This window comes from Gigantopelta aegis, chromosome 4 (genome assembly GCF_016097555.1).
Source record: "Gigantopelta aegis isolate Gae_Host chromosome 4, Gae_host_genome, whole genome shotgun sequence".
NCBI classification, from domain to species: domain Eukaryota; kingdom Metazoa; phylum Mollusca; class Gastropoda; order Neomphalida; family Peltospiridae; genus Gigantopelta; species Gigantopelta aegis.
In genome coordinates this window covers 49,696,210-49,724,182 of record NC_054702.1, presented here as the reverse complement: position 1 = coordinate 49,724,182, position 27,973 = coordinate 49,696,210, and the positions used below count along the sequence as shown (strand labels likewise).

The 27,973-nt window shown below is 35.1% G+C and overlaps 2 protein-coding genes across 4 annotated transcripts in view; one reads left to right on the top strand and one right to left on the bottom strand.

The window, feature by feature from the left end:
* The window catches only part of LOC121370659 (serine-protein kinase ATM-like), a 99,562-nt gene extending 80,113 nt beyond the window's left edge, over positions 1 to 19,449 (top strand). Inside the window, exons 48-61 of one of the 3 annotated variants that reach the window (XR_005957713.1) lie at positions 794 to 1,004; positions 1,174 to 1,287; positions 2,038 to 2,196; positions 3,492 to 3,636; positions 5,234 to 5,316; positions 5,739 to 5,879; positions 7,528 to 7,644; positions 8,265 to 8,426; positions 8,779 to 8,941; positions 12,173 to 12,259; positions 13,741 to 13,855; positions 14,448 to 14,665; positions 16,322 to 17,026; positions 17,108 to 19,449. Coding sequence is in view for 2 of the 3 variants with exons in the window: in XM_041496045.1 (XP_041351979.1) it covers positions 794 to 1,004; positions 1,174 to 1,287; positions 2,038 to 2,196; positions 3,492 to 3,636; positions 5,234 to 5,316; positions 5,739 to 5,879; positions 7,528 to 7,644; positions 8,265 to 8,426; positions 8,779 to 8,941; positions 12,173 to 12,259; positions 13,741 to 13,855; positions 14,448 to 14,665; positions 16,322 to 16,506 (1,900 nt within the window). In the remaining variant the exon portion in view is untranslated. Of the gene's footprint in view, positions 1 to 793; positions 1,005 to 1,173; positions 1,288 to 2,037; positions 2,197 to 3,491; positions 3,637 to 5,233; positions 5,317 to 5,738; positions 5,880 to 7,527; positions 7,645 to 8,264; positions 8,427 to 8,778; positions 8,942 to 12,172; positions 12,260 to 13,740; positions 13,856 to 14,447; positions 14,666 to 16,321 lie in introns of all 3 variants that reach the window. The other 2 variants (XM_041496046.1, XM_041496045.1) reach the window with 2 other exon arrangements.
* An 889-nt stretch (positions 19,450 to 20,338) lies between these two features.
* LOC121369873 (mitochondrial carrier homolog 2-like) overlaps positions 20,339 to 27,973 on the bottom strand; it is a 19,583-nt gene continuing 11,948 nt past the window's right edge. Inside the window, exons 6-11 of the mRNA XM_041494949.1 lie at positions 27,588 to 27,647; positions 26,439 to 26,532; positions 25,637 to 25,669; positions 25,316 to 25,383; positions 24,551 to 24,617; positions 20,339 to 22,758 (exon numbers count right to left, since the gene is read on the bottom strand). Coding sequence (XP_041350883.1) covers positions 22,678 to 22,758; positions 24,551 to 24,617; positions 25,316 to 25,383; positions 25,637 to 25,669; positions 26,439 to 26,532; positions 27,588 to 27,647 — 403 coding nt within the window. The 3' untranslated portion in view covers positions 20,339 to 22,677. The remainder of the gene's footprint in view (positions 22,759 to 24,550; positions 24,618 to 25,315; positions 25,384 to 25,636; positions 25,670 to 26,438; positions 26,533 to 27,587; positions 27,648 to 27,973) is intronic.

The window sequence follows — 27,973 nt, the reverse complement described above, 5'->3', positions numbered from 1 at the left end:
CCTGTCGGTGGAACCATTGGGCTATTTCTCATTCCAGCCAGTGCACCATGACTGGTATATTAAATGCTTTAGTATGTGTTATCCTGTCTGTAGGATGGTGCATAGAAATGATCACTTGTTACTACTGACACCCAATGGCCAATGATTAATAAATCGATATAACGACAATTTTGATATAACGACAAAGTGACCCAGGGATGAACGTGGTCGTTGTAACGAGGTCTGACTGTATATTAATGTGTTTTTTATAGGCAGTAAAACAGGGAGACCGGCCTCGGTGGCGTCGTGGCAGGCCATCGGTCTACAGGCTGGTAGGTACTGGGTTCAGATCCCAGTCGAGGCATGGGATTTTTAATCCAGATACCGACTCCAAACCCTGAGTGAGTGCTCCGCAAGGCTCAATGGGTAGGTGTAAACCACTTGCACCGACCAGTGATCCATAACTGGTTCAACAAAGGCCATGGTTTGTGCTATCATGCCTGTGGGAAGCGCAAATAAAAGATCCCTTGCTGCCAATCGGAAGAGTAGCCCATGTAGTGACGACAGCGGGTTTCTTCTCAAAATCTGTGTGGTCCTTAACCATATGTCTGACGCCATATAACCCTAAATAAAATGTGTTGAGTGCGTCGTTAAATAAAACACTTCTTTCTTTCTTTGAAACAGGGAATGCATTATTTAAATGACATGTTTGGTTGTCCATGTTTTTGTATTGTGAAACACTGCTTAAAGTTTAGGATTTCAAGTAATACCACAAAGTACTTGAATCACAAAATAATTTCTTGTTTTATTCCAGTCGATATCTTCGAACACTGGAAAAACAGAGTAAAATTGATGAGCAGGAGGTTGTTACGATGGAAGAAGATCGCAACACTTTCCTGGAAAAGGCTGTCGGAAATTACATAAAGTGTTTGAAACTCGGTGACAAGCATGATCTACGTGTGTTCAGACTGACCTCCCTGTGGTTTGAAAATGCTTCATCAGATGTTGTCAACCAGTTGTTAAATGTATGTCTTCTCTTTAGAATGTTTTTCTTTAGTGTCTGTCTTTAAAGAATAAGAGATGCTTTAATTTGTAATCAGTGCTTACGGTTTTGTAGCATGTAATATTTTATAAAATGTATTCAGAGAATAACAGAATAGTAAACTTTACTTTTAAAAATGTTTTATTTTTCAGGAAAGTGTTCCCTTCATTAAGTCATACAAATTCCTTCCCCTGTTGTATCAGCTAGCTGCTAGACTGAGCACCAAACAAAACAACTGTGTTCTTTTCCAACCCACTCTGGAAAAGGTAGGTACAACTTATGGCTGTTAGTTTTAAAATGAAAATAAACTTGGTATTAACTGACACTGAAAATGGTCTTGTTCATTATCTTTAGTCGGCCGTGTCCAGGTGCCAATATTTAGATATATAATTAATTCTGTTGTTTATTGTTCATTTAAAACTAATTTTTAAGTTATAAATTTGTAAGATATATAGTGTTACATCAATAGATGTATAATTTTGTGGAAAATCATTGAGGAAAATTCATATAGGATACATTCAATATTTTGTAAATGATTCTGCAATATAAATAAAAACACTTAACCTTTTAGTATAACCCTTTAACATAGTCAGAGCAGATTATAGTTCTATGCCTGGACAGCAGAATATGTTGTATAACCTATATGTTTGTATTATCTTTGGTAAAGTTCATACAGGAGGCTCCATAATACTAATCGGACAAAGTATAACCTATGTCAAAAGGAGTTTTTACTTACTTATGGCAATTGATTAAAAAAGTGACATAAAAATTATGGTTGACACTTCTGGTTTCACAGTGTGCTAAGGAGGAGGATGTATGTCAAATATACTTGTTTTGTTTCTTTGACAAAGTAACAAAAATGCCAATGTTTAACAATGTGGTGTTTTACTAAACAAACTTCCTTTCTATTTATTTGACTACGTGTTGATAACAAGACATTTTTCAGCCTGCCGATTAAGTAGTGCTGGTATGTCAACAAAATTCCTTTAATAAAGAAGTATATTATATCTGCGCAGATTTTGGAGACAGCTGCGGTTGATCATCCACACCATGGAGTTCCAGTCATCATGGGTTTGGCTCATGCCAATAAGGATGCAGAACTTGAAGCACGAAGCAAATCAGCCAAACGAGGAGGGAAGTTGTCTAGAAGTAACACTGAAACTGAGGGAGAAGAGGTATATTTTCTTGACATGTAGATTCACAAGCTCTGGACCAACCTTAAATAAAGAATTGTTGTAACACATCCAATTTATTAACATGTTTTGAGCCATAATTTCTATAATTGCTTTTCTTTTTATTACTTAACTGGTGGGGTGTTCTTTTGTTTAGGGATTTTGTTTAGTGTAATGTGTATGAAATAAAGCAATTTCTGACTGGTCAAGCAGCTGAGACTGGATTCAGTATACCAGCCATCATAGCGAGTTGTTTTGTTCTTTGCTCTTGAAATCTTCTCATTCTTGATTCTTTGTTTGACATGGATTACTGGAGGGTCTCTTCAACCATTTGTCAGTTTTGACAACGATCTTGTGCAATGTCTTTTTTTGCAGAGAAAATGGTCATAGATTATATTTGTCAAAACTTAACATTTCTTGATTATGGATGCTAATGCCATGGTAACTGTCACATCATTGGTCATAGCAATAATGGCTAGTGTTTCTCCACAAAGCTACTAAGAACAGCTTGATTGCTGTTCCATTGGGTTGGAATATCTACCACCAGTAGCTTGGTTGTTAAACAGAAGCTTCTATCTGGTCTTAGAACATCCATTAATAACCGTATCCTACTTAGGATATTAATAAAGTGCTACCCTGTTATACTATATTATTATTTTTAAAATATTACACAATAAAAATAATATTTTCAAAAGACATTCACTGCCACTTACATTTCATGCTCACAGTTATACCCCTCAGTGAGCTCAGTAGATGTGGCCACCATTACGTTTCATGCTCACAGTTATACCCCTCAGTGAGCTCAGTAGATGTGGCCACCATTACGTTTCATGTTCACAGTTATACCCCTCAGTGAGCTCAGTAGATGTAGCCACCATTACGTTTCATGTTCACAGTTATACCCCTCAGTGAGCTCAGTAGATGTGGCCACCATTACGTTTCATGCTCACAGTTATACCCCTCAGTGAGCTCAGTAGATGTGGCCACCATTACGTTTCATGCTCACAGTTATACCCCTCAGTGAGCTCAGTGGATGTGGCCACCATTACATTTCATGCTCACAGTTATACCCCTCAGTGAGCTCAGTGGATGTGGCCACCATTACATTTCATGCGTATTTGTCACTGTGTTGAGAGGATGTAGCCAATATTACTTTACTCAAACAGCCTCCTACTTTTCTCAAACAGCCAAGTAATTTTTTTAAACAGCCTCCAACTTTCAAAGAGAATAAAAACCCTGATTCAGTTTGAAAGTAAATGTTCTTCCAGTTTTTTATTGTTGCTACTATCTTGTAATAGGATCGTGTTCAAGCTGCAAAGAACATGATTGAGAAGTTGAAGAGGACTGGAAAAGTGTCTGTAATTGTGAGGAACTTGGAGATTTTGTCGACAGCGTATATAGAGCTGGCCAACTGGAGTGTGGAACAGTTCAAGAAGGAGACAAGTATGTTTAATAAAACTGATTCAAGTCTAGTCTAATATTCTGTTTGGCAGATCCACCTGCAGTATCCAGAAGGTTAGTCAGAAGGAGAAATCGCTTGCCTGACTATTTTTAATGCTTCATGTTAAAAATAAGTTAAAATTAATCAATGAAATTATTTGTCAACATATTGAACCCAGATGTAGTCTTTGATTGCCACCATACTTGAATTTATTAGACCCCTACAAGTCCAACTGGAGGGGACTTTAGGTTTCATCTCCATCCACATGTCTGTCTATCATTCTGTATGTCCTTGTGTCTGTCCTATCTATTTTCACGTTGCCTCAAGATATTGAGCTGAAATTTCGTATATAGATTTATCATGTACTGATATGGATCAGGTTTGACTTTCATGACGATTTACCCATGTTTTACAGAGTTATGGCCCTTGAACATAGAAGATGCGAAGAAAAAAAATCCTGACTTTTTTCCCCGCAATATCTCAAGATGTTGAGCTGAAATTTTGTGTATATCATTATCACATACTCTTACAGATCAAATTGTGGGCCCATTGGTCTATATTTCGTTCCAGCCAGTGCATCAAGACTGGTATATCAAAGGTTCTATCCTGTCTGTGGGATGGTGCATATAAATGATATTACATAGCCATCTCCGTTAGGGTAATAGTAACTTAAATGGTCATAAATTTTCATGATACGTGACAATCCATCTTGTGCTTGCAGGCACCTAATTGAAGACGCTGAACACTTCTTACACGTTTGTCCACCATATCACGTAGTTCGAAATACCCATTTGTCAGATTACTATCATCTTAATTGTAATATTTTACTATTTGGTGATCCAAATCTTAGTCTCCTAAAAAATAATGCTATATTCAAATCTGTCCAGAACTTCATTACAAATAGCAAATGTTTTGAGATTAATTAACCGGTCACATTCTTTCTCTCACTTCTGATGTCTAATTCCAAATAATGTAAAATTCTTTAAGGTAATAACCTGTTCATCCTCTTTACTTTTTCTTCCTTCTATTTCCCCTCTTTGTTACTAAATTTGGAACAAGTTATAATATGTTTTATTGCTTGTATAATATTCATATTGTAAAATGTAAAAATCATAGATGAGAATCCTCCGGATTTTTGCACTGCCCAATTTTGAACCAGGTTTTATCAATATTTGCTACGTTTCACCCCAGCAGTCTGGATTTTATACCAACCACCATTTCAGCGATTCCAACATGGCTGCTGTTATGTTATTCACATATATTATGTTCATATTTGAATGGCAATAAATATTGTTTAAACAAAATCGAAAAATGTAGTGGGTTACCTCTATAAGTGAACCTATATATAAATTACCAAATTTTTGACATCCAATAGTCGCTGATTAATAAATTAATGTGCTCTAGTAGTGTCATTAAACACAACAAACTTAAACAGAACAAACATTAACTTTCATGGCGAATTACTCCTTTTTTCACAGATTTTGTAATGTATTGCTTTAGCAATATTCTCTGTTTACTGTGAAATTTGTATCTTCTTTCTGTGTATCAATATATAAAGCTTAACACATTTACTTCATCCCTCTTGCAAATGTTTTTCAGAAGCCATCAACTTGCCAGGCTCTCTAATGCTAACACAACTAAAGAATTTGGACATTCTTGCAGTTCCAACGGTAGAAACCAAGGTGGGTACAGAAGGAGTTATGAACAGAGCTAAGACACATGTGTATCAGTCTAAATATTAGTATGGAGATGTGTGCATTTTCTTCTTGTATTTAAGAAATCAGTTGCCCCCCAAACCCCCCCCCCCCCCCAAACAAAACAAAAAAAACCGAAGCAAATTTACCAAGACAAGCAGAATGTAGTTTGGTGGTTATCTGGTAGACCAGTGAAAATGTGTATCATAATGTTGAGCAATTGTTGCATTTGAATAATATAAGTGTCTACTGCAGCTGATTTTTCAGTTTACCGTTTGTCATGATCCACAAAAAATATCTGCTTTAACAATTTAATTGTTTAAAAGTGAACTTTCAACTAGATTTTTAGATGTACAACACAATCCTATGCATTTCTATTACTGTTCATACATTTATTTCTTTTCCTCCAGGTTGACCCATCAGGAAAGTATGATGATATAGTTTCCATACAGCGATTTGTAGGCACCTTCAAGTTGGCTGGTGGTATCAACCTTCCAAAGATTCTCACAATCGTAGGCTCAGATGGTATTGAAAGAAGACAGCTAGTGAAGGTAAATTCCAGTTGTCTTTTCACAATCGTAGGCTCGGATGGTATTGAAAGAAGACAGCTAGTGGAGGTAAATTCCAGTTATCTTTTCACAATCGTAGGCTCGGATGGTATTGAAAGAAGACAGCTAGTGAAGGTAAATTCCAGTTATCTTTTCACAATCATAGGCTCAGATGGTATTGAAAGAAGACAGCTAGTGAAGGTAAATTCCAGTTATCTTTTCACAATCATAGGCTCAGATGGTATTGAAAGAAGACAGCTAGTGAAGGTAAATTCCAGTTATCTTTTCACAAATAATCAGTCCTTCATTTCTGAGATTACCATAAATTATTTGTTCATTTAACATCAGAAAGTGGCAATATGGTTAGGTTTATATAACTGCATTGTTTCTAATTCTCTGAAGAACATGTAAACTGATATATGTGTATATTATAAATTGTATGTAACAAAGTACATGTATGTTTGGAGAGGCATTAATATAGGCCAATGGCCTGTTTGCCAATCCATTTCGTTTGTGAAATAAATATTGTTTAAACCATATAACTGCATGGGAAATATTGAGGAGTATGTTTAGTAGGACTTGTATGTCCACATTCTCAATCTTGTTCATCAGTGTGTTCTAATATACAATGTCCAAAAGAAACTATACCAATACTCTGAGACTACAGAAGAAAAACAAAATATGTTGCATGTTTAAACCATATATTCACAAGAGTGGTGTTTTGGCATGTTGTGAACAAAATTTCATTCCATAAAAACAGAAAGATATTTAACCACCATTTTATTTTCATTATCCAAATTCTAACGGAAATTAAATAAATTGTTCTTGGTATGGTTTCTTTTGGACATCAGTATAGATGTTTCTGTGACACAGGGTTGTGATGACTTGTATGTCCACATATTCTCTTTCTTGTTCATCAATGTGTTGTAATAGATGTTTCTGTGACACAGGGTTGTGATGACTTGTATGTCCACATATTCTCTTTCTTGTTCATCAATGTATTGTAATAGATGTTTCTGTGACACAGGGTTGTGATGACTTGTATGTTCACATATTCTCTTTCTTGTTCATCAATGTGTTGTAATAGATGTTTCTGTGACAACAGGGTCGTGATGACTTGTATGTCCACATATTCTCTTTCTTGTTCATCAATGTGTTGTAATAGATGTTTCTGTGACAACAGGGTCGTGATGACTTGTATGTTCACATATTCTCTTTCTTGTTCATCAATGTGTTGTAATAGATGTTTCTGTGACGACAAGGTCGTAATGACTTGTATGTCCACATATTCTCTTTCTTGTTCATCAATGTGTTGTAATAGAAGTTTCTGTGACGACAGGGTCGTGATGACTTGTATGTTCACATATTCTCTTTCTTGTTCATCAATGTGTTGTAATAGATGTTTCTGTGACGACAGAGTCGTGATGACTTGTATGTCCACATATTCTCTTTCTTGTTCATCAGTGTGTTGTAATAGATGTTTCTGTGACGACAGAGTCGTGATGACTTGTATGTCCACATATTCTCTTTCTTGTTCATCAATGTGTTGTAATAGATGTTTCTGTGACGACAGAGTCGTGATGACTTGTATGTCCACATATTCTCTTTCTTGTTCATCAATGTGTTGTAATAGATGTTTCTGTGACAACAGGGTCGTGATGACTTGCGGCAGGATGCGGTAATGCAGCAGGTGTTTGGCATGTTGAACAACCTCCTGAAGAAAAACCCAGAAACCAGGAAGCGCAGCCTCAGAGTAAGGACGTACAAGGTTCGGCTGTTTACTTCATTTTACTCTAGTTTCAGTCATTGTCGCACACTTTCAATCATTGTCACACACTTCCAGTGATTGTCGCACATTTTCAGTCATTGTCATCATTGTTGCACACTTTCAGTCATTGTCGCACACTTCCAGTCATTGTCGCACACTTTCAGTCATTGTCGCACACTTTCAGAACATATAACTGTTTTTGTCTTTTGCTAAAAAAAAGTGTCTAGTAATTCATCATGCTTTGTTAGAATTGAATTTGTTTCTGAAAATCTTCATTGATGAACAAGTTTATATTTAAGCTAATATTATATCATGATATAAATAAAGACAAGATATTTATTATTTAAAAAAAAAGTCTTTTTAATGTACATGTATTTCTACATTTCACAATTAATGTTGTATTTAATGTTATGTTTATATTGCTACATCATTGGTGGTACCTTTAAATTCTAAGCTTTATTTTAGTGCACTTTCTGCCAGAAAAGCATGTGAAACATTGATTTAAATTGAGAAAATACTTTTTGTGAAAAATATTATATATCTGTATGAACTGAGAAAGCACTTTTGTGGAGAATATATTATGATAGTTATTATATAATAATGAATGTATATTAATTCAGGTGATTCCATTGTCTCAGCGAAGTGGTTTGTTAGAGTGGTGTGAAGGGACGCAGCCTATCGGAGAGTACCTCATCGGCAGCTCTTCTGTTAAGGGAGCTCATCAGAAATATTATCCTCAAGACTGGCCGGCGCTCGACTGCAGGAAGCATATTACAGTTACTGTATGTACATGTTTGCTTTTCTTCATTTTATAATATAGGAGATGGCGTGCTGAGATGATGAATCAAGGAATTAATTAATGAATCAAGGAATTATTAATAATTAATGTTTAATAACATGCATGAATGAATTCATTAATTTATGCACTAATGAATGAATAAATGAATGTTTTATGACATCCCATTTTGCCAGTTTACCTGAGGTGTGATCACTGTTGGATTTTGATTTTACTCATCTTATTATAGCTGAAGGATTTAAGTAGATTAAATATTATTTTTACATTAAATACTGGCTTAATATATTTTGGTCTTAAATGTTTCTTTACCTTTATATTTTTTATCATTCAATTATTAGACTGGAAATTGCGATGTGAAGAAAAAGCTGAAGTTGTACCTGGAGGCCTGCAAGCACTTCCATCCTGTATTCAGACAGTTCTTTATGGAAAAGTTTTCTGACCCAGCAACATGGTTCGAAAGACGGCTGGCTTACACCCGCAGTGTGGCAACTAACTCCATTGGTGAGGACAGAGTTACTATAATCTAGGAAGACATGATAGAGTTGTTGCCATTCCAGCCAGTGCCCCATGCTTTGTACATCAAAAGTTGTGATATGTGTTGTCCCATCTAGACCAAGTATTGAAATAACCATGTGTTTGACACACCAGATAACTACAGTTTAAAGTTGTGGTTCAACAAATACTCATTTTGTTTTATTTTTAGCTTTTACATCAAATTTAGAGTTGTGTTTTATGTTTTAATGAGACTGTATAATGTCTGAGATCATTATTGTGTTATATATATATAATTCCATTTTATAATTACTGTTTTGTAATAGGTGTCTGGATTGGTTGAAATGCTATCATATGATCTAAAAAAAACCAATGTTCATTCTTCCATGAATGTGAAAACTGCACTTTTTCAGTAAACAAATAAAAACAGAATGTTATTACCGGAACTTCTTTTTATCAATTATGTCCACAACCGAATCCCCGAGAATTCCATCGTTTCTATTTTTATCCCAATATTGTCTGCACTGTGAGTGACAATGACAGACAGACCACAATCACAGACCTACACCGCACACAGTCTGTGAGCCACCGCAATTCAGACTTAAACGACTCGTTTTGAACTGAGATACAAAATGTATATGACAGGCCACAAAAACGAAGCTTCTATTGGTTTAAACAATATTTATTAGCAAATCAAATTTGGGATTGGCCAACAGGCAATATATTAAGGCCTCTCCCTACATTTAACAAATATACATGTTATACATCAAGGTGGATAGAACAATATTACAATAAAGATAACACTGATAGTTGGGGGAATAGAAGAGAGGAGTGTGTAGAAGAAACAAATAATAAATGGCAAACAATTAGAATGGTTAAATGATCTCGAAACGCTTACTATTAATAAGAAAATTCTGAACAGATTTAAATATAGAGATATTTTCTTGGACACTTAAATTTGAATCTCCAAATAGCAAAGTATGACACTTGAGATTATAATAGTTCAGTAAATGGGTATTGCGAGCTGCAACATATATTGGGCAAAAACATAGAAAATGTTCTGCATCTTCAACTGGATGGCCACAAATACAAGAAGGGGTATCTGTCACATGTCGTACAAATTTGTGACCATTCAAATCACTGGTACCCAAACGAAGTCGGCTATGTAGAATCTGTTGCCATCTATCACCTTCATAGAAATAAGATGGAACAGCAGGGTCATGTTTGTTCATTTGTATTTTAAACAATTTTAATGAAGAAGAATTTCTAATATCAGGCAAAAGATTATTCCATAATTTTACTGCTGAAGGAAAGAAGGAGTTCGAAAACAATTTTGTTTGACAAAAATATGTTTGTAGATTCTCCACATTACGCATGTAGTATTCATTACGTTCTGCAGCAGAGCGAGGTACATGTAGTTGTAAGGTTAAAAAAGTTGGTAACATGTTATTTGAAAGTTTATATATCATACAGAGTTTATGTCGCTTCCTCCTTTCTAGTAAAGGTATGAAACCGGTTTCTCTATATAACAATTATTAGAAGTTATAGCAGAGAATGCTCAACAAATCAAAAGAGAGACATGAGCACAGCTCTGTCACATTTGACAAAAACACCAAATCGACAACTTGCACGTGCGAAAACACATACGCCTTCCTGCACAATTATGCGACCTGTCCTTTTCGAGAATAATATCACACAATCACAAACTTTCTCTGAGTTCCACACATACAGTAACACTGAAACCACTTTATCCCTTTCAAGTCAGTCATCACATTCACTTTTCACTAATTCAACTTTTGACCACTACAATTTTAATACAGTAATTGATAAATCTTCTAAATAATTGACTCTCCCTTATGTTAATTAGTTAAAAATTCATACTCTAACCGCCTTACAACAAATCTTCCATTTTAGTATATAGATCATTCAATTCTTAAAGGGACACACCCTAGTTACGTTTATTTGTTAACCATTACGGCGTTGTTTTTCGCTATTAAACCCCATTTTTCACAAATAAAATTGCACTTACATTTTATTATTTAGAATACACATTTCCATTCACCTGAAGTGCTTTTTGGTAATCCTGATGTTTGTAAAACCATGAAATGCATTTTTTGCATTTTTTCACAAGGCGTGTTGTCGAGAAAAAAACGTTAAGCAAGCGAGGTCCAATCTATTTTTAGAGGGGATATTTCCATTTCAGTGTCACAGACGTTGGTATATCACATGACCATTATCATTTTGGTTCGGTTTGTTTTCTCGTGCACGGTTCGCGCAATCAACATCCGATTTGTTGTTGTTCATTTGTGAGATTTTTCTTCACAGTTCGTGAACATTTTCAGTAACAATAAAGTTCAGACAAGTAAGTGTCTCAATACAAAACGTTACAAACCCTTAAAACCAATAATTTTGCTAAGTCTTACGATATCTGGAGAGGGGATACAACCAAGACAGAACAGTTGGAACATGTCCAGGAGAGGTGAAACAAACGCACCCCAAGTCTGTGAAATTTGTCGTGATGTAGGCATTGTTGTGCTTCGAACGACATCTACCGGTGACATCAGAATACTAACTTTCAAAATTATTTCAAGCAATTGGGACATGGGGATTCCCATGGTATTTATCGATATAAAACCTGCTTTTTCACTCCATTTGATAAAAACGTGATCTAATTGTGTTACAGGTTTGTAGATTAACCAAATTATAATTTATTTTCGCTGGATGGAACTAGGGTGTGCGGCTTTAATTAATTATTGTTTGATATTTTAAAAAAACCTGTTTAGGCCTACTTTATCAGTTGATGTTCAATTATTTAAAATTTTATAACTTTTTATCCACATTTGATTCAGAAAATTAAAATTTATAATACCTTATGTAAATCATTATAATGAATCTGAGATTTGACAGAAAAAAACCAAATGTAACTTTCTACGGGAATTCCCATATTTGTGTATTTATACAGTTGTATATCATTGTGGAATAGATTTCGATTTGGGTTTTTTAATATAGCTTTGTATAATGGCAATATTAATGCATTTGGAATTATAAGAATTGAACGGTATATTTTTGACATTCATGTGATGATAAACACCAAAACCGTTTTACACACTGTATGAATGGTGTAGCGCGTTAGCGCGAAGCTGTTCATACATAAGTGTACATAAAAAACATCAATGTAAAAAATACGAACATTCAGTTCTTAAATATATCATCATCCTTTAATCTTATTTTGTTTTGCAGTTGGTTACATCTTGGGTCTGGGCGACAGACACATCATGAACATTCTAATAGATTGTAATACAGCTGAACTGATTCACATAGACTTGGGTAAGACTAACATTTTAAACCATTGACCATAGTTCCCAAAGTTAATGCCTTTTTTAAGAAAAGGTCTGAGTATGTCTCTTAAACATCCTGCATTCAGGTAGCCCAAATGACAGCAAAATTTAATATGGCGAGTGCTCCTATCAGATAGTGACATATGGAAATGGGCCATATTGCCATCGTGCCATTCATCTAAGTATTAAGATCATCTAATACACATATTTATGATGTATTTACCAGTGATTATGCTGGACCAAAGAGGTGGTGTTTCTATTTCTGTGTGGCTTATTATTATTTGTTTTAAAAATATTTTAAAATGCCATTCTTTTTATTGCATAGCTTTGCCCTCTAGTACATGTTAGTTAAATCATGATGTTTAAGGAAGTTCTTACTTTTTGGATTAATAAGACGTATTATTCCTTTCTTTTTGAGTTAAATGGTTTTATTCCACTGCTGAACCATATCCAAATCAGTTAATACGAAAATATCTACGTCAAACATTGGTTAGCTTAACCAGTGGTTAACTGGTCCCTGTATTAAGCAGTCCCCGGGGAGGAGGGGTGCATATCTTGGTTTCTTGGGGAAGTGGTTATTACTACATGTACCATATATTGCCGTGTATTAGCCCACTCCTTGTATAAGCCGACCTCTTAGTTTGTCCCTTAATATCAAGTACAAAATCATCAGCCTCGTGTATAAGCGGAAGTAATTTTTTGTCCAGTTGTACAGTGTATTAATTTCAATAATACTGTCAACAAATAGACTTGTGCTTTTCTTTTTTATTATATTTTTTTTCCCTTTAATTATTACGGACACAGTAATTGTTATCGCAGTACTAACGTCTTCCATGCTGTGCAAATATTTTTTAGCACTGATAAATCATAACAGGAAAATAACAATTCAAGCCGTAACAATATATCACTGCACATAAGTAATGAAATTATTCACTGGATAGCAGGCATATTTAATCCCTTTTTTCCCCACACACAGAAACAAATGATTCTGTGGTCCACCCATGGCTGTTGTTTATACTGGTGCAGGTGGCAAAATCATGTGATCCAATCAAATAAGAGCTTACAAAATCATGTAGACAGAGGTGTTAGTGAAAGACTGGTCCAGTCAAACAAAGATGGTGGGCGGTTGGAAAGAACACATTTTTACCATTGAAATGACAATAAAACAAGTAATTTTTATTATTATTCATCAAACTATTAATGCATTCAAGAACAAAAAACTACATAATATTGCATGATGGGGTGTTTTATTTATACTGTGCACAAATTATTGTTAAATAAGCTGTGAAAGGCTGTAAGGGTCTTTTCAAAATTTGTAAGTCACGGTCGGAAGTGTGTTTGATTGGAATTTTATGCACCAGTTTGTTGCCTCCGTGTATAAGCCGACTCTTCTTTTGGAAAGTATTTCTAGACTTCAAAAGTCGGCTAATACACAGCAATATACGGTATTAAAGAATTACTATTTTGCAGGCATTGCCTTTGAGCAGGGTAGAATACTGCCTACCCCAGAGACTGTGCCATTTCGACTGACTCGAGACATTGTTGATGGAATGGGTGTTACAGGGGTGGAAGGTGTTTTTAGAAGGTAATATGGTTTAAAGCTGTCTATTTTAGTGCTAAACAAATTAAAAATCATATCATGCTTATTTCAGCATTCTCATTTTTACTTTAATGTGAATGTTTGGTGTACGTTTTATATCTTGTGTTGTACATTTTAGATCTTGTATTGTATGTCTTAGATCTTGTGTTGTATGTCTTAGATCTTGTGGTGTATATCTTAGATCTTGTGTTGTATGTCTTAGATCTTGTGGTGTATATCTTAGATTTTGTGGTGTACATCTTAGATCTTGTGGAGTATGTGTTAGATCTTGTGTTGTATGTCTTAGATCCTGTGGTGTATGTCTTTGATCATGTGTTGTATGTTTTAGATCATGTGTTTATGTCTTAGATCATGTGTTGTATGTCTTAGATCTTGTGGTGTATGTCTTTGATCTTGTGTTGTATGTCGTAGATCATGTGTTGTATGTTTTAGATCATGTGTTTATGTCTTAGATCATGTGTTGTATGTCTTCGGTCTTGTATTGTATGTCTTTGATCTTGTGTTGTATGTTTTAGATCATGTGTTTATGTCTTAGATCTTGTGTTGTATGTCTTAGATCATGTGTTGTATGTCTTAGATCGTGTGAGAAGACAATGGAGGTGATGCATGTGAACCAGGAAGTGCTGCTGATGATCCTGCAGGTTCTGCTGTATGACCCTCTATACGTGTGGACGTTGTCACCACAGAAGGCGTATGCTCTGCAAAACAAGCGAGACCGGACCGACCCCGACCAGTCGGAGCTGAACACGACCAGCACCAGTGTGACCGACATCGAGCAGGAATCAAGTGGGTCAGGTAGGTTCTGAAATCAGGTTACCATGCCATGTTAGTTTACAGGTTTAATAAAGGTTACCGACATTGAGCAGGAATCAAGTGGGTCAGGTAGGTTCTGAAATCAGATTACCTTGCCATGATAGTTTACAGGTTTCATAAAGGTTACCGACATTGAGCAGGAATCAAGTGGGTCAGGTATGTTCTGAAATCAGGTTACCGTGCCATGATAGTTTACAGGTTTCATAAAGGTTACCAACATTGAGCAGGAATCAAGTGGGTCAGGTAGGTTCTGAAATCAGGTTACCGTGCCATGATAGTTTACAGGTTTAATAAAGGTTACCGACATTGAGCAGGAATCAAGTGGGTCAGGTAGGTTCTGAAATCAGATTACCGACATTGAGCAGGAATCAAGTGGGTCAGGTAGGTTCTGAAATCAGGTTACCGACATCGAGCAGGAATCAAGTGGGTCAGGTAGGTAATGAAATCAGGTTACCACACCATGATAGTTTACAGGTTTAATAAAGGTTACCAACATTGAGCAGGAATCAAGTGGGTCAGGTAGGTTCTGAAATCAGGTTACCATGCCATGATAGTTTACAGGTTTAATAAAGGTTACCAACATTGAGCAGGAATCAAGTGGGTCAGGTAGGTTCTGAAATCAGGTTACCGACATTGAGCAGGAATCAAGTGTGAGGGCAGGATCTAGCTCATTCTGTAGAAAGCTTGACGGAGGTGCTAGTGTCGGAGGATTGAACCAACTTAGTGGACCCTTTTTCTGATGTGTTTCTCCCATTCAAACCAGTGCCAACACAACTGCCAATTAATGGCCTTGGTATGTGCTGTCCTGTCTGTGGGAAAGTGCATATAAAGGATCCCTTGCTGCTAATAGAAAAATGTAGCAGGTTTCCTATAAGAATCGGGTAAGTTTTGAAAACTGATCACTTCAATAGTTTTAGCAGCTTTTACGTTTACGGACATGCAAGAATCAAGTGGGGCAGGCAGGTTTTGAAATTACATGTAGATTATACTGAATAGCTTTTGGGTCGGGTTTTTTTTTAATTAAGGTATATATTATAGATGGGTTGGGTTTTGGGGTTTTTTTTTAAAGTTTGTTGGTTTAAATAATATTTATTTCTGTTTAAATATTAACAAATGGGATTGGTTGACAGGTGTAGCCTATATAAAGACCTTTCCCTACATTATACAATTGAAGTGATAACTGGTCAACATAGCTATGTTGAGAAAAATACAAGATGTGCATTTAGTGTTGAAAAAAGTAAAACTATTGTATTTTTAACCTGTTAGAATATAAATATTTTTATGTAAATTAGAAGAGAGAGACAAGAAGAATAAAGGAGAAGGTGAACGTTTTTATCAGTCAAAACATTTGCTTTTCGCAATAAAATGTTAGGTTGCTTTGGTCGCCGTGTATTAATGTATTAAAAATGTTTATTACCCGAGAAGCAAATATGATAGTGTCAGGGGTATATGTTATAATTATTAGTAGCTTTAACTGATGTAATGGACATAATGCAAAAATCAGATGGGTAAGGAAGGTGATAATTTAACAGTTAACTGTTACAAGGAACAGATTTGTCAATCATATGCTGCCCAAAACCCCATCCTAATGAGATCAGTATTGAAGATTTGTTCACTAATATAATATTTATTTTGTAGGAGAAGGACTTGATGAAGTGAACAAGGTTGCTGAAAGAGTGTTACTTCGTCTTCAGCAGAAACTTCAAGGTGTTGAAGATGGCATCCAGCTTAGCATTATGGGCCAAGTGAATTACATCATCCAAGAAGCACGGGACCCTAAAAATTTGTGCAAGCTTTTTCCTGGATGGCAACCATACATATAACAGATTTATTAAGCACTGTAAATTCACGCTCTGAAGATTTTAACTTGCTCTCTGATAACAATAAATTTTATTTTTTTGACTAGTGAAAATGCAATAAGGAACTTTTGTGATTCATGCAGTCTCCTTAAAGTACTTGTGGAGACCAAATTGTTGTCTGAACTGAGAATTTTGTTCCTTTGAAACAAAACTATGGTAGAACACGTCTGAGCTGTTATAGGATATCATTTACTCTTGGCTGACCAACATCAGAGCTGCATCATTGGTGTATCAAAAGCAGGTATTTGTGGTGCTGTTATAGGATATCATTTACTCTTGGCTGACCAACATCAGAGCTGCATCATTGGTGTATCAAAAGCAGGTATTTGTGGTGCTGTTATAGGATATCATTTACTCTTGGCTGACCAACATCAGAGCTGCATCATTGGTGTATCAAAAGCAGGTATTTGTGGTGCTGTTATAGGATATCATTTACTCTTGGCTGACCAACATCAGAGCTGCATCATTGGTGTATCAAAAGCAGGTATTTGTGGTGCTGTTATAGGATATCATTTACTCTTGGCTGACCAACATCAGAGCTGCATCATTGGTGTATCAAAAGCAGGTATTTGTGGTGCTGTTTGTAGGAATATACACCTAAAGCCAATATACTGCTAATCAGGACGAGTTTCTGTAATGACAGCAAGTTTCTTCTCTTGACACCAATGTGCTACAGTTGGCCATGATTGATGCCTAGATGACACTGATTAAACAGTGCTGATATGGTGGGGTTTTAACAAATTCATTTCAATCACTGTTTTAAAATGATCACTGCCCGATTAGTTGTGCCAAATTCTAAAATGTATGTAGTTTGTCATTATTAAATTTTCACTTCAAGTATGATATACTTTTTATGCAATGAAAACATTTGTTTAAAATCATTTAACTATTATCAATAGAAAAAGAAATGGTGGATGCAACACAGTCATTGTGTTACAACTCCGAATATTTGATGTGCTTATACTTGACTCTCTTATTAGCATGGTTAGAGGTATGAACCAGGGGTGTGAATTCTCTCCGGATCCGCGTTTCCTCGCATTTTAATCGTACTTTCCTCCAAAATGTGTCAGATGGCACAGATTTTAACCTAGGATTTCAAGAATTTCTGGGACCCGTCTAGATTTCCTCTTTTTTACAGTTCACCAATTCCCACCCCTGATGAACATTTTTATTTGTATATTGTGTATAATTTGGCAAAAAAAAAGAAAATCTGTTATCTTGAAATTTAATAATGCACAATAACAAACTGACGTCAGGTGCAGTTTTTTCTGGGGCAGTGTGAACAAGGTAGCCATGTTTATTAATTTGTTTGCAGTGAACTCTTTGATTATTCGTTTTTGAATGGATGGACCACAATGTAAACCAAAACGTAAAGAGACGAATGAAGTAAATCATTGTGTAATGAGTGAATCGTCGGAGTGATAAAGGAACAACGTGGTGTGCTCTCTATGGATGACATTTGCTTCGTTGCTCGGGAAATTAAAAACATGATCTTGCCTGATTTTTGTGCATTAAATTAATTTTGTAATCCTCTAAAATTAGAAATTTCTAATCTTTGATCAGAAAATGTAGCCTTAACCTCTGAAGACAATCACTTGTTAAACAAGATGGACAATCTTGAAGAGTACACACATGGATATAATTTACATGTCACTGCTGTTGATGAACATAGATGTGTTACACAAGTTTGTTGAAAATGTTTTCAAAGTTACAAAAATGGGAGATGGAGCACTCACATCGACTTTTTTCTGTTTCAAATGTGTGGTATTTCATGTCTCTGATTTGGAATCGTGATACATGTATGTCTTGTGCCTGTGGTGCAATTCACATTATACATTATCTGAAATTAAGTATTGTTCTATGCTACTGATCACTGCTGAACAACAAAGTTACGCACCTTTGTATCTTTACATACATCATGTCAGTAAGTTATCTCAAAATGTATTTTTCAATTTGGCACTGGCAACAGCCTACCTTACTGGATTAGTATTATAGTACTTTGGTTATTTGATGTCGGCTGATTTTTATGTATATGGGTACCTGGTTAGGATGAGGATCTGCTCTCTCAAAAAAAGATATAACAATTTTTATTATATCTATGCATGCATGTACTCTCATTTCAGCTCCAAATTGGGAGTTTGGTACAGAATTGTTATGTCGTTAGCAGGAGACGTCCATGTGCAGTCTTGTTTCATGTAATGTTGTTTGACCTAGAAATATTCCGGTGCTTTTATGTTACTGTTTGTTTATAGTTCTATCTGTATGTTGTGATGCATTGGAGAGGTCTTAATATAGGCATTACCTGCTGACCAATCCATAACCATGGGAAATTTGGTCATAAATATTGTTTAAATTCTTTTTAATTACTATTATCCAGTTTTGAAAACCGAAACTTATGTATAGCTGCCACCAAATGGAGTATTTGTGTCAAAATGGACTGTTTATATAGCTTATTGCTGACTATAGGTTAAATTATATTAGATGGTTTGAGTGAATAGTATGTTGACCTGTTAAGACAAGTGACCATTTACTGTAAGGTCAGATGAGCTGGCAGTTGGTGCTTTTCATGTTTGTTTTTAACACATTTTATAAGAAACTGTTCTAACTTCAGTGCAGATTGCTTAGCTTTTGTTGGGTGATACACTCACTCTCACTGAATGCATTATATCTTGTTTAGCACAGCATTGCAGCTTGTCAGTTAATACCAACAATTTGTTTATTATATCACTGGCTATTTGGTTAAATCTACCCAAGTTGACCTAAAGTCAGAGTGCTCAGTAAGCTTTGATTTCACTTACATTGATATACATGTAGAATGTTAATATCAAAATAATTGGACATCACAATAAAATGTAGCACTTGATAACATGTTTTATTACAGTGTATAAATAAAACCATTCTTATCTTGTTGCCTGTTTTGTTTTTTGTTTTCTTACATGTAACTAAAATTATTTTTGCAAATTTTAGATGGTTTTATATTTACTCCCAACACTACATAAAACTTGTGGACTACTTCAGGATATTCAGATCAGACCTCCAGTTACGATAAATGTTCACTTTTTTGCCCATTCTTTATTTTTAAGCATCATAAGCAAATGTATGTAGTGGTTAGTATGTACAATAAGAATCCTTGTGCAACAATGACTTACTTTAGGTTCATGAAACCATGCAGTTAATCTATTCATTAATCTTTCTACCTCGAGATTGTGTCGTTCCTCCATATTTTTCTTGATGGATTATTAAAAATGTATGACCAACAAAACATGGGGAAACATTATTTCTTTTCAACATCACCTGTCCTCAAACTAATGCATATTCCCCTAAGGACAATAGTCTGGTTCGAACATCCCAGCAGCCAATGGGATGGCCTAAAATTCTTCTACTGTGCACCCCTTCCTGTTCCGGTCACATGGCGAGAGTGTTGGAGATCCATGCTCTGGATGTGGACATGGTGCGGTTTCACTGGGCCTCCTGATGAGCTTTATCATGCTTTATCATGCATGGTTGTCTGTACTCTCACCAAGCTCAAGTTTGTACGACTGGCTGCCTATGTGAATGGGTGAGTGGGTGTGGTATGAGATACACTTGGAAAAAGGTCATTTAAAAGATCTCATTCCACTGATCAGTAATGTGGCATTCAGTTTCTTCTCTTTTTCTGATTAAACACAGCCCTGGGAGGTCATTAAACAAAATCCTTTCCTTGTATCAAGCATTTTAAAATTCACTGCCAGCTTTAATGGGACCAAGTGAGAATATTTTTATTTATACACAAACAAATATTTACACAACAGATGTATCAAATGATATTTTTTATTTCTATGTACAAGCATTCCATATTTGTATTACAAGGGTACAAGTACTATTATTATTATTATTATATATAAACCCAGCATAAAGAATAGAATCGGTCGAGTAAAAACAAATCAGTGTTGCACATAAATTAAAACCCATTTTTACAAGATTGCAGAACCGATTTTACACCAGCAAACTTTATCAATACAACTTTATTGGTTTACCGTAAAACTCTAGTATTATCCTGCAATCACTATATACATTGGCAAGTTATGACAATATATGCATACCAGTTAGTCCAGATAAGACCTTATCCTGTGACGGTTAGAATAGCAATGCAAGGCTCTGACGAGTGGCATTCACCATCAGACCCGAGCACATACTTCAGACTATATTGTCAATTATATAATGTTTTAATGCAGTATTTATTACAAATAATGACATTGTTTTGTCTCCATAAAGATAAGAATCTCATTATTTATGACTTTGGAGCTTAAAATTGCTTTAATGGTGTGACAAAATATGTATTATGTCATACTACAAAAAGGTCTGCTAGATTAATGATATACAATTTGTATAAAACAAATTTGGAATAAATGTGATTTTTCTACTATTCTTGTCGGATTGCAGGATAAATAAAATGACTGGTTACTGCAATTGAGATATTGGCTTTATCCTGCTCATGTTGAATGATGAAGGCCACTTGCCATTCTAACCGTTGCAGGATAAAGTTGACATCTTAAAGCAGTAACCAGTTATTCTCTATATATCTCTCTCATTGAAAAATATAAAACCTTATTTAAACTTCTTAGTGAGAGGGTTTCTTATGAATTTGAATGTCAAAATTCCATTTAACCTAATTTTTTCAACCATTTCGTTTAACAAAAATAACATGCATTTTTATTATGACAAATCTATTTTGTGTAAAATATATGGATAGAAGTTGTTGAAAATATGCAAACACGTTCAGTTGAATTACAAATTGCCAATGTAATATGAACTTCTTCACTGTTTGTGCTAATTTAGTGATATGGCCATGGACTGGAGATAGCCAGTCCCTAAACTTGCTGGTGAAATAGCACCTTTTTTCTCCAAAAAATAAATCCGCTCAAGTCACCAATTTTTTAGTAGTAGTGAGAAGTAAAAAGCCTAATATTCTGGACAAAATCACACAATAGAAGTGAAGACACCAACGTAAGGCTAGTTTTAGGTCAGCAGAAAATTTTGCTAAATTATCTATCAAAGTTAAAAAATTTCAGAAACCCAGTTATTTTCTAATACAATATCCTTTATTTCACAAAATTAAAAAATTGAAAATGGCGAATTTGGCAAGTGACAGAGCTCTGCCCTGCAATGTGTTTAGTATAATTACTCATTGAACACCTGGGCAAGTCTTGTTTTACTCTGATGCAAGACAGTATATCAATTTATGTAGCACCGTTTGCAGTGATCAGTCAACAGACTGTTACGTTTCTGGACAGATGTACTTTAGTAATGCCAAAAATTCATTTAACATAGCAATGACACATTAATTATCATCGCCTTAATACTAGTGCGTTTTAATGAAAATATTCAATTGTTGTATTTTATTAACTGGAACTAGTTTTTGATAACGAAATATTATGATTCGAACCATGTTTCTAATTCGGAATCTTTCCGAATAAATGCAGAAAATGACGAAACATTACGAAATGTACTGATAAATGTTCACTTTGCCCAATCTTTATCAAACTTCTCTCCTTTCACCTGGGAAAGGAGAAGTCACTTCTACTTTTTTAGTTCTAGATTAGGACCTGTATAGCACATTAAAATTCCAAAAGATTAAAAGAACATCTCCAATTGTGCTGCAGACTGGAAAATAAATTATTATAAATGAAGTATATCATTAATTATTCACTTTTTCCCCAAGTTATTTGAATGAGAAAAAATGTCGCTAAAGAAAATTTAAACAAGCATGCTGTCTACCATAAATTGTTTAGTATTTAGTAAGTTAGAAAAGCGATAAACTAAAAATGGTTATGAAATGAGCCATAACATAATAACTCTTATATTAAATTTTATGTATAAAACCCCATATTCCATACTAAGTTGTTTTGCGTCATCCAACTGTAACAGGTTAACAGAACTCCAGAATAAACATACAAGTCCTGAATCCACAGAATGAATTCATCAAGACGGCAACATCACTAAAATCATTTGCCCCCCCACCCCACCCCTTACAAAGCCAGTCACAAAGTAATTTTGAGTGGCATGGTCAGTCATCACTTCTACAATAATGTTGTTATGATTACAAGTGTTCCTAAGAGACAACTCGGTACACAATGGATGACTATATCAAGGCTTTCATTGTCTTCGACCACTGAAAGAAAATCTTGGACCACTGTAGTACCTCCAGAACAGGCTTGATCCTCGCTTCAAAGCTCCCTAAAAGTGAAGAATAAAATTAACATTCAGAGATAGAAAACTCAAAAGAGCTGGGGGGGGGGGGGGGGGGGGGGGGGGGGGGGGAAGAGATTACGAAAAAAAAACCCAACATACTCTTGTGTTAAAGTAAAGGCATTAATAATTAGAACAAGAATTCAATGGAATTGAGAGTGTCACCTACCATAAACTTATTTGAAAACATTAAAAACTAGGACTTGTTTCTGAGAAACGAGTCAACACAAACCTTTAACTCAAAACTATCTTGGTTAAAAATGTTTATTAATTACTTATTTTCATATGCAATTCCATAGATGCAATTATAAACCAAGTTTGATTGACCTAGGATTTAGTTTGTGAAAAACAGATCTAAATACGAAACATTTCTGTGAAACCTTTAAACCGGGTTCTGCTGAGAAACTCATTAGTGGTGGGAATAATATGCTAAATGTATGCACAGATTAAAATAACTAAACTATTACACCAACACAATATAAGTGATGGTTGATAAAAACAGAGCTGGTTGGAACTATACAGTGCAGGATGGGCCAGAACCCTGCCTATATTTCACCACATATCAAACAATGCATAGCTATAACTTTCATTTTGAATGTAGTATGATAAAACTAAATTTTGAAAAAGAAAAACTAAATTTAAAAATAAAGGTTATATTTTAATTTATATTGGTGTAACTATTTTGTACATTAAATATTTGGAATAATAAAGGTTTTTGACATCTGTCAAGTTTTTCATTCTTCCACATTTTCTTTTCACTGTGAAAAACAATGAAAGGAACCGTATGTATTAAGTTGCATAATTCTATATTTCAGGTATTATTAACTAGCAGTTTATTGTATTTTGAAACATTATTCTTAGTCAAAATCTCACACTGTGGTGTGAGGTGTGAAGATGGGGTTCACATAACATGGACCAACTGGAATACTTTTCAATGAAATTGCATACAAGGAAAACAATCCAGCTCACAAGAGGGAAAGAACTGTATATCATCAAAATAATACCATCATAAAAACTTTGTTGCACAAAATTAACATAACGATGACTACTACAAATGAAGCAATGAAATAACATCAGATTATTGTCATTTAAATAAGGAGATGGGAATTATCAGTGGTAGAGCGTTCGCCTCAAGAGTGATGGGTCGTAGGATCGATTACTCTCAATAGATTAAACTGTTTCAAATCCCAAGCAGTGCTCAACAGTTGATATATCAAAAGGAATATGTACAGTCCTGTGTATGAGAATTTTAATATAAAAGATCCCTTGCTGGTTTTTCTGTAGCTAAGGTAGAATATGTGGCAGCAGCAGGTTTCCTCTCTCTAGATCAAATGTCAAAATAAACAGCTATAGTTTAAAATGTGCTGATGTGTGGTAATTTTTCATTCCTTTCCATGCATTAACATTAAACAAAAATGTTTAAATGTGCATTAAATATAGTCCCCAACTGTAAAATAACCAACAACAAAAAAATATGATCAGGGCCCATGCTTATAAAACTTATAGAGTCCAGACTCAATCTCTAATGACATCACACACATACAATTTGTAGGGCGTTGCCATGACATTAGAGTCTCAGACTCTATTAATAGAGTCTCGAGTCTAGATTGTAAAAGTGTTACAAGCACCAGGCCAGATTTTCACTGTCACTACTCCTTATCTCTGAACTGTCTTTCTGCAGGAAGAAAACATCCAGAAAGTCTCCGGCAGGGCGCGTGTTCCTTAAAAACAATACCTCTCTCGGGGAAACTGAAGAAAACTAATCTTTAGGAATATTTACCTGTCTACTTAGATCTCCCCAGCAGTCAAACCAGCTGTCATATGGTTTCCAAGAAACTGCCCGTAACCTGAAGGAAATTAAGTCATTTATAGGTAGCAATAACCCAATTAGCATCTTGAAAACAGTATTGGGTCCTAGTTGTAGAAAGATAATTTTTGTGGAACTTACTTTATGGGGTTTGGTCACTTATTTTATTGTTGTCATTTGTAGGTTTTGATTTGGTAGTATATACCCATTACTGGGCAATATATTTTATAGAATATAATGACCTTTGAGTAATAAACAGACATCAACATTTTCAATTTGTATCATTTAACATGTCAAAACAATCTTAAGCATTGTCAAAGAAGTGGCAGATGATATGTAGACTAATTTCAGCCCAGATTCGATAAAAAAAACCCCACCCTTATTCAAAATAGGTGTTGGCAACTATGGTAGAAGTCACCAGTAAAAGAATAAAATCTATCCAAAATGTATGCTGCTTTAATAATTATCATTTATTTTGGTGCTTTTGTCCAATTAAGGTTCATGTATACTCTTAAGAAAACAAAATCTACTGCCATGTATACAAGATTTATTTAAAAGTATCCATTTAAAAACCTACAACTTTTTCTGAATATATTTAAGGAAATACTCTGACCATATTTAATGAAACTCTCTAACGTATGGAACCGCTTTCAATACATGTAAGGAAATACTCTGAATATATCTAATTATATGGAATGAATGTATGTATTAAATGCAAGGAGTGTTTTATTTACTTACCCAGAGTTATTCACTGCCATGATGTTGGTAACCAGAGTGAAAGGATAGGTCACGTGTGATACAACCAGCTACAAATAAGAAAAATAGGTCTTGTACCATCAAACAAATAATGTTTGTGAATGTTTATATATATATGCTAGAAATGTTCACAATGCTTGAACATATTCGATTTTTAATCTGTTCTAAAAGTTTATTACAAAAGCATATAGATAGGCTTTTTATATTAAGCTGTTTCAGAAACCATTCTGAAAAGATTATATTCATAATTTGAAGAACATATGATGACAATGTTATTTACCAACACAGAAGACTAGGACCTACCCCACATGCAGCACCAGTATATGATTTCATTTCCTGGAAATAAACAAAAGCACAATTAGTGAAACAAGACTGTGGAACCAAATGAAACACAATACAATCTACCATTATGTAAAAGGTATACAGTCAAAAGTACTGCGAGAAGTTAAATAAACATTCAGTGACAAAACACACCTGTAGTACTGGTATTTGGTTTCAAAGTGTCTTAAAATAGGTAATCAAAACTGTCATAAAGTTAATCTTTGTTCTGTTTAACTCAAGCACACTGATTAAATAACCATCAGCTATAGGATGTCAACCATTTGGTAATTCAGACTTGTAGTCATCAGAGAAAACCCGCTACATTTTTTTATTAGCAGCAAGGCACTTTCCCACAGGCAGAAAGGCACATACCAAAGCCGTTGACTAGTTGTGATACACTGGTTGGAATGAGAAAAAACCAATCAGTTGAATGGATACACCAAGGTGGTTTGATCCTGCAACAAAAGCACCTCAGGCAAGCACTCAACCGACCGAGCTAAATCCTGCCCCCAAAAACTGTCATTTTCAAACATTTCAGTAACCAACTTATAATTTAAAAATGTACTGATTATAGTTTCAATGTTTTACTAAATTAAATCTAATCATAAGATTTACATGTCGTAACACACAGTAACTTAAACAAAGATTGTGTTTAAAAACAAATTCAAAAAAATACTGGATTGCAATAGATTATTAAAAAAACCCCAAACAAACCCCAGAATTCATTAAACAGAAAAAACCCCACACCTATCGCTGAAGAATTGAAGAATGATTAAATTCTCACCTTATCTTCTACGAGGTACTTGTTCATGAGCTGAGCAAGGAAGTTGGAAATCCACACGGTGATGATCTCTCCAACAATTCGAGGAACAATACCACTGTAAATATGCGTTAATGTGTAGCATACAACAATTTTCTAATCTTGGTGAAGTAAGCAAAACGTTTGAAAATTATGTATAAATTAGCAAAAAGAATAAAAATATAGTTATTTCACCTACTTAACATAGCAGTCAATCATTTATTTTTTTTATGTTGGGGTTACAGGAAAGTATTTCATTTTTTATCAAATTAACAACTGAAATTAAATAAATGTACCTAAAAACAGTAATGAAGTTATTGACGACAGTGAGCTCCGTGGTCTAGTGGATAAGCTGCTGGACAATCAAGCTGACGACAGTGGTTCAAATCCCGTCAAAGCTGGCTCACACATTCATTCAGCTTTCTCATCTATCACCCTCTGCCTATAATTCTCATTATCTTAATATTAAAAAACTTTCCAATTTCTCCCACGATTTCAATCTGTTTCGACCCTTTTTGTCAATTTCCTCCGACTCTGTCTTCTGAGCTGTCCACACCATCGCCTACCTGTTTCAACTTCCTCCATGGATGCAGTCTCTGTGTATATCCCTGCAGACACCTGGCATCCTCGTCCTCTGCCGCTAATAAAGCTGGTCTGACCCACGGCACTAACTAACGACCGCCGGTAGTAGGGGTGCATAGTAGGTGGTTACAAGTGCCTCTTAATAATGCCAGAAGTAACTACTGAACACTCCCCGAAGTGGTCAGACTAACCCCACAGCTAAAAAAGCTAATGGGGAACAGGTGTGTGGCACATATAGCCACAAGAGACAAGCACTGGTTGCGGTTGAAGAGACAAGGACTGGGATGTGGAGGTGGACAGCGAAAGAAGTTGAAAGATAGAAGGAGTTGCCAGATCGGGAAAAAATTAGATGGAATTCAAAGGAGAGAAAGGAAAGGGGGCACTGGGATAAAAAAAGAAAAAAACAGAGAAAAGTTATTGACGATAAATATTCTTTGGAGATGGAGAATAAGATCTCAGACAAGTCTCTTTCCCACTACATAGGCTACTTCTTACAATTAACAGATATAGGAGGTTATCTTTAAAAACAATTAAATGGAATGTAAAACTTACGAAAAGAATCCAAGAACACCATCGTTTCTGTAGATTTCACTTATAGATGAAAATACGGAACTGAAAAATAAAACAAATACATCATCACCATGATGACAGGTTTGAACTGGTAACTAAGAAAGCGTAACTATTTCTACACATTGTCACAAACAATTTGTTTGAATACTATTCAGAATTCATGTATGGCACACATAAGAAAATATTAGAAGTATGAATCATGGATATTCTTAGCACTTTGAGTACTGGCATGTGACACATTAAGATGACTGCTTAATTATGTTCAGATGCAGACACTATTGCCTAATAACAGATTGGAGAAAACTTGAGTGTTTTCTCTTTTATAGATACATTACCTGTCCTCAAACAAGTGCACCTCCCCCCCACGC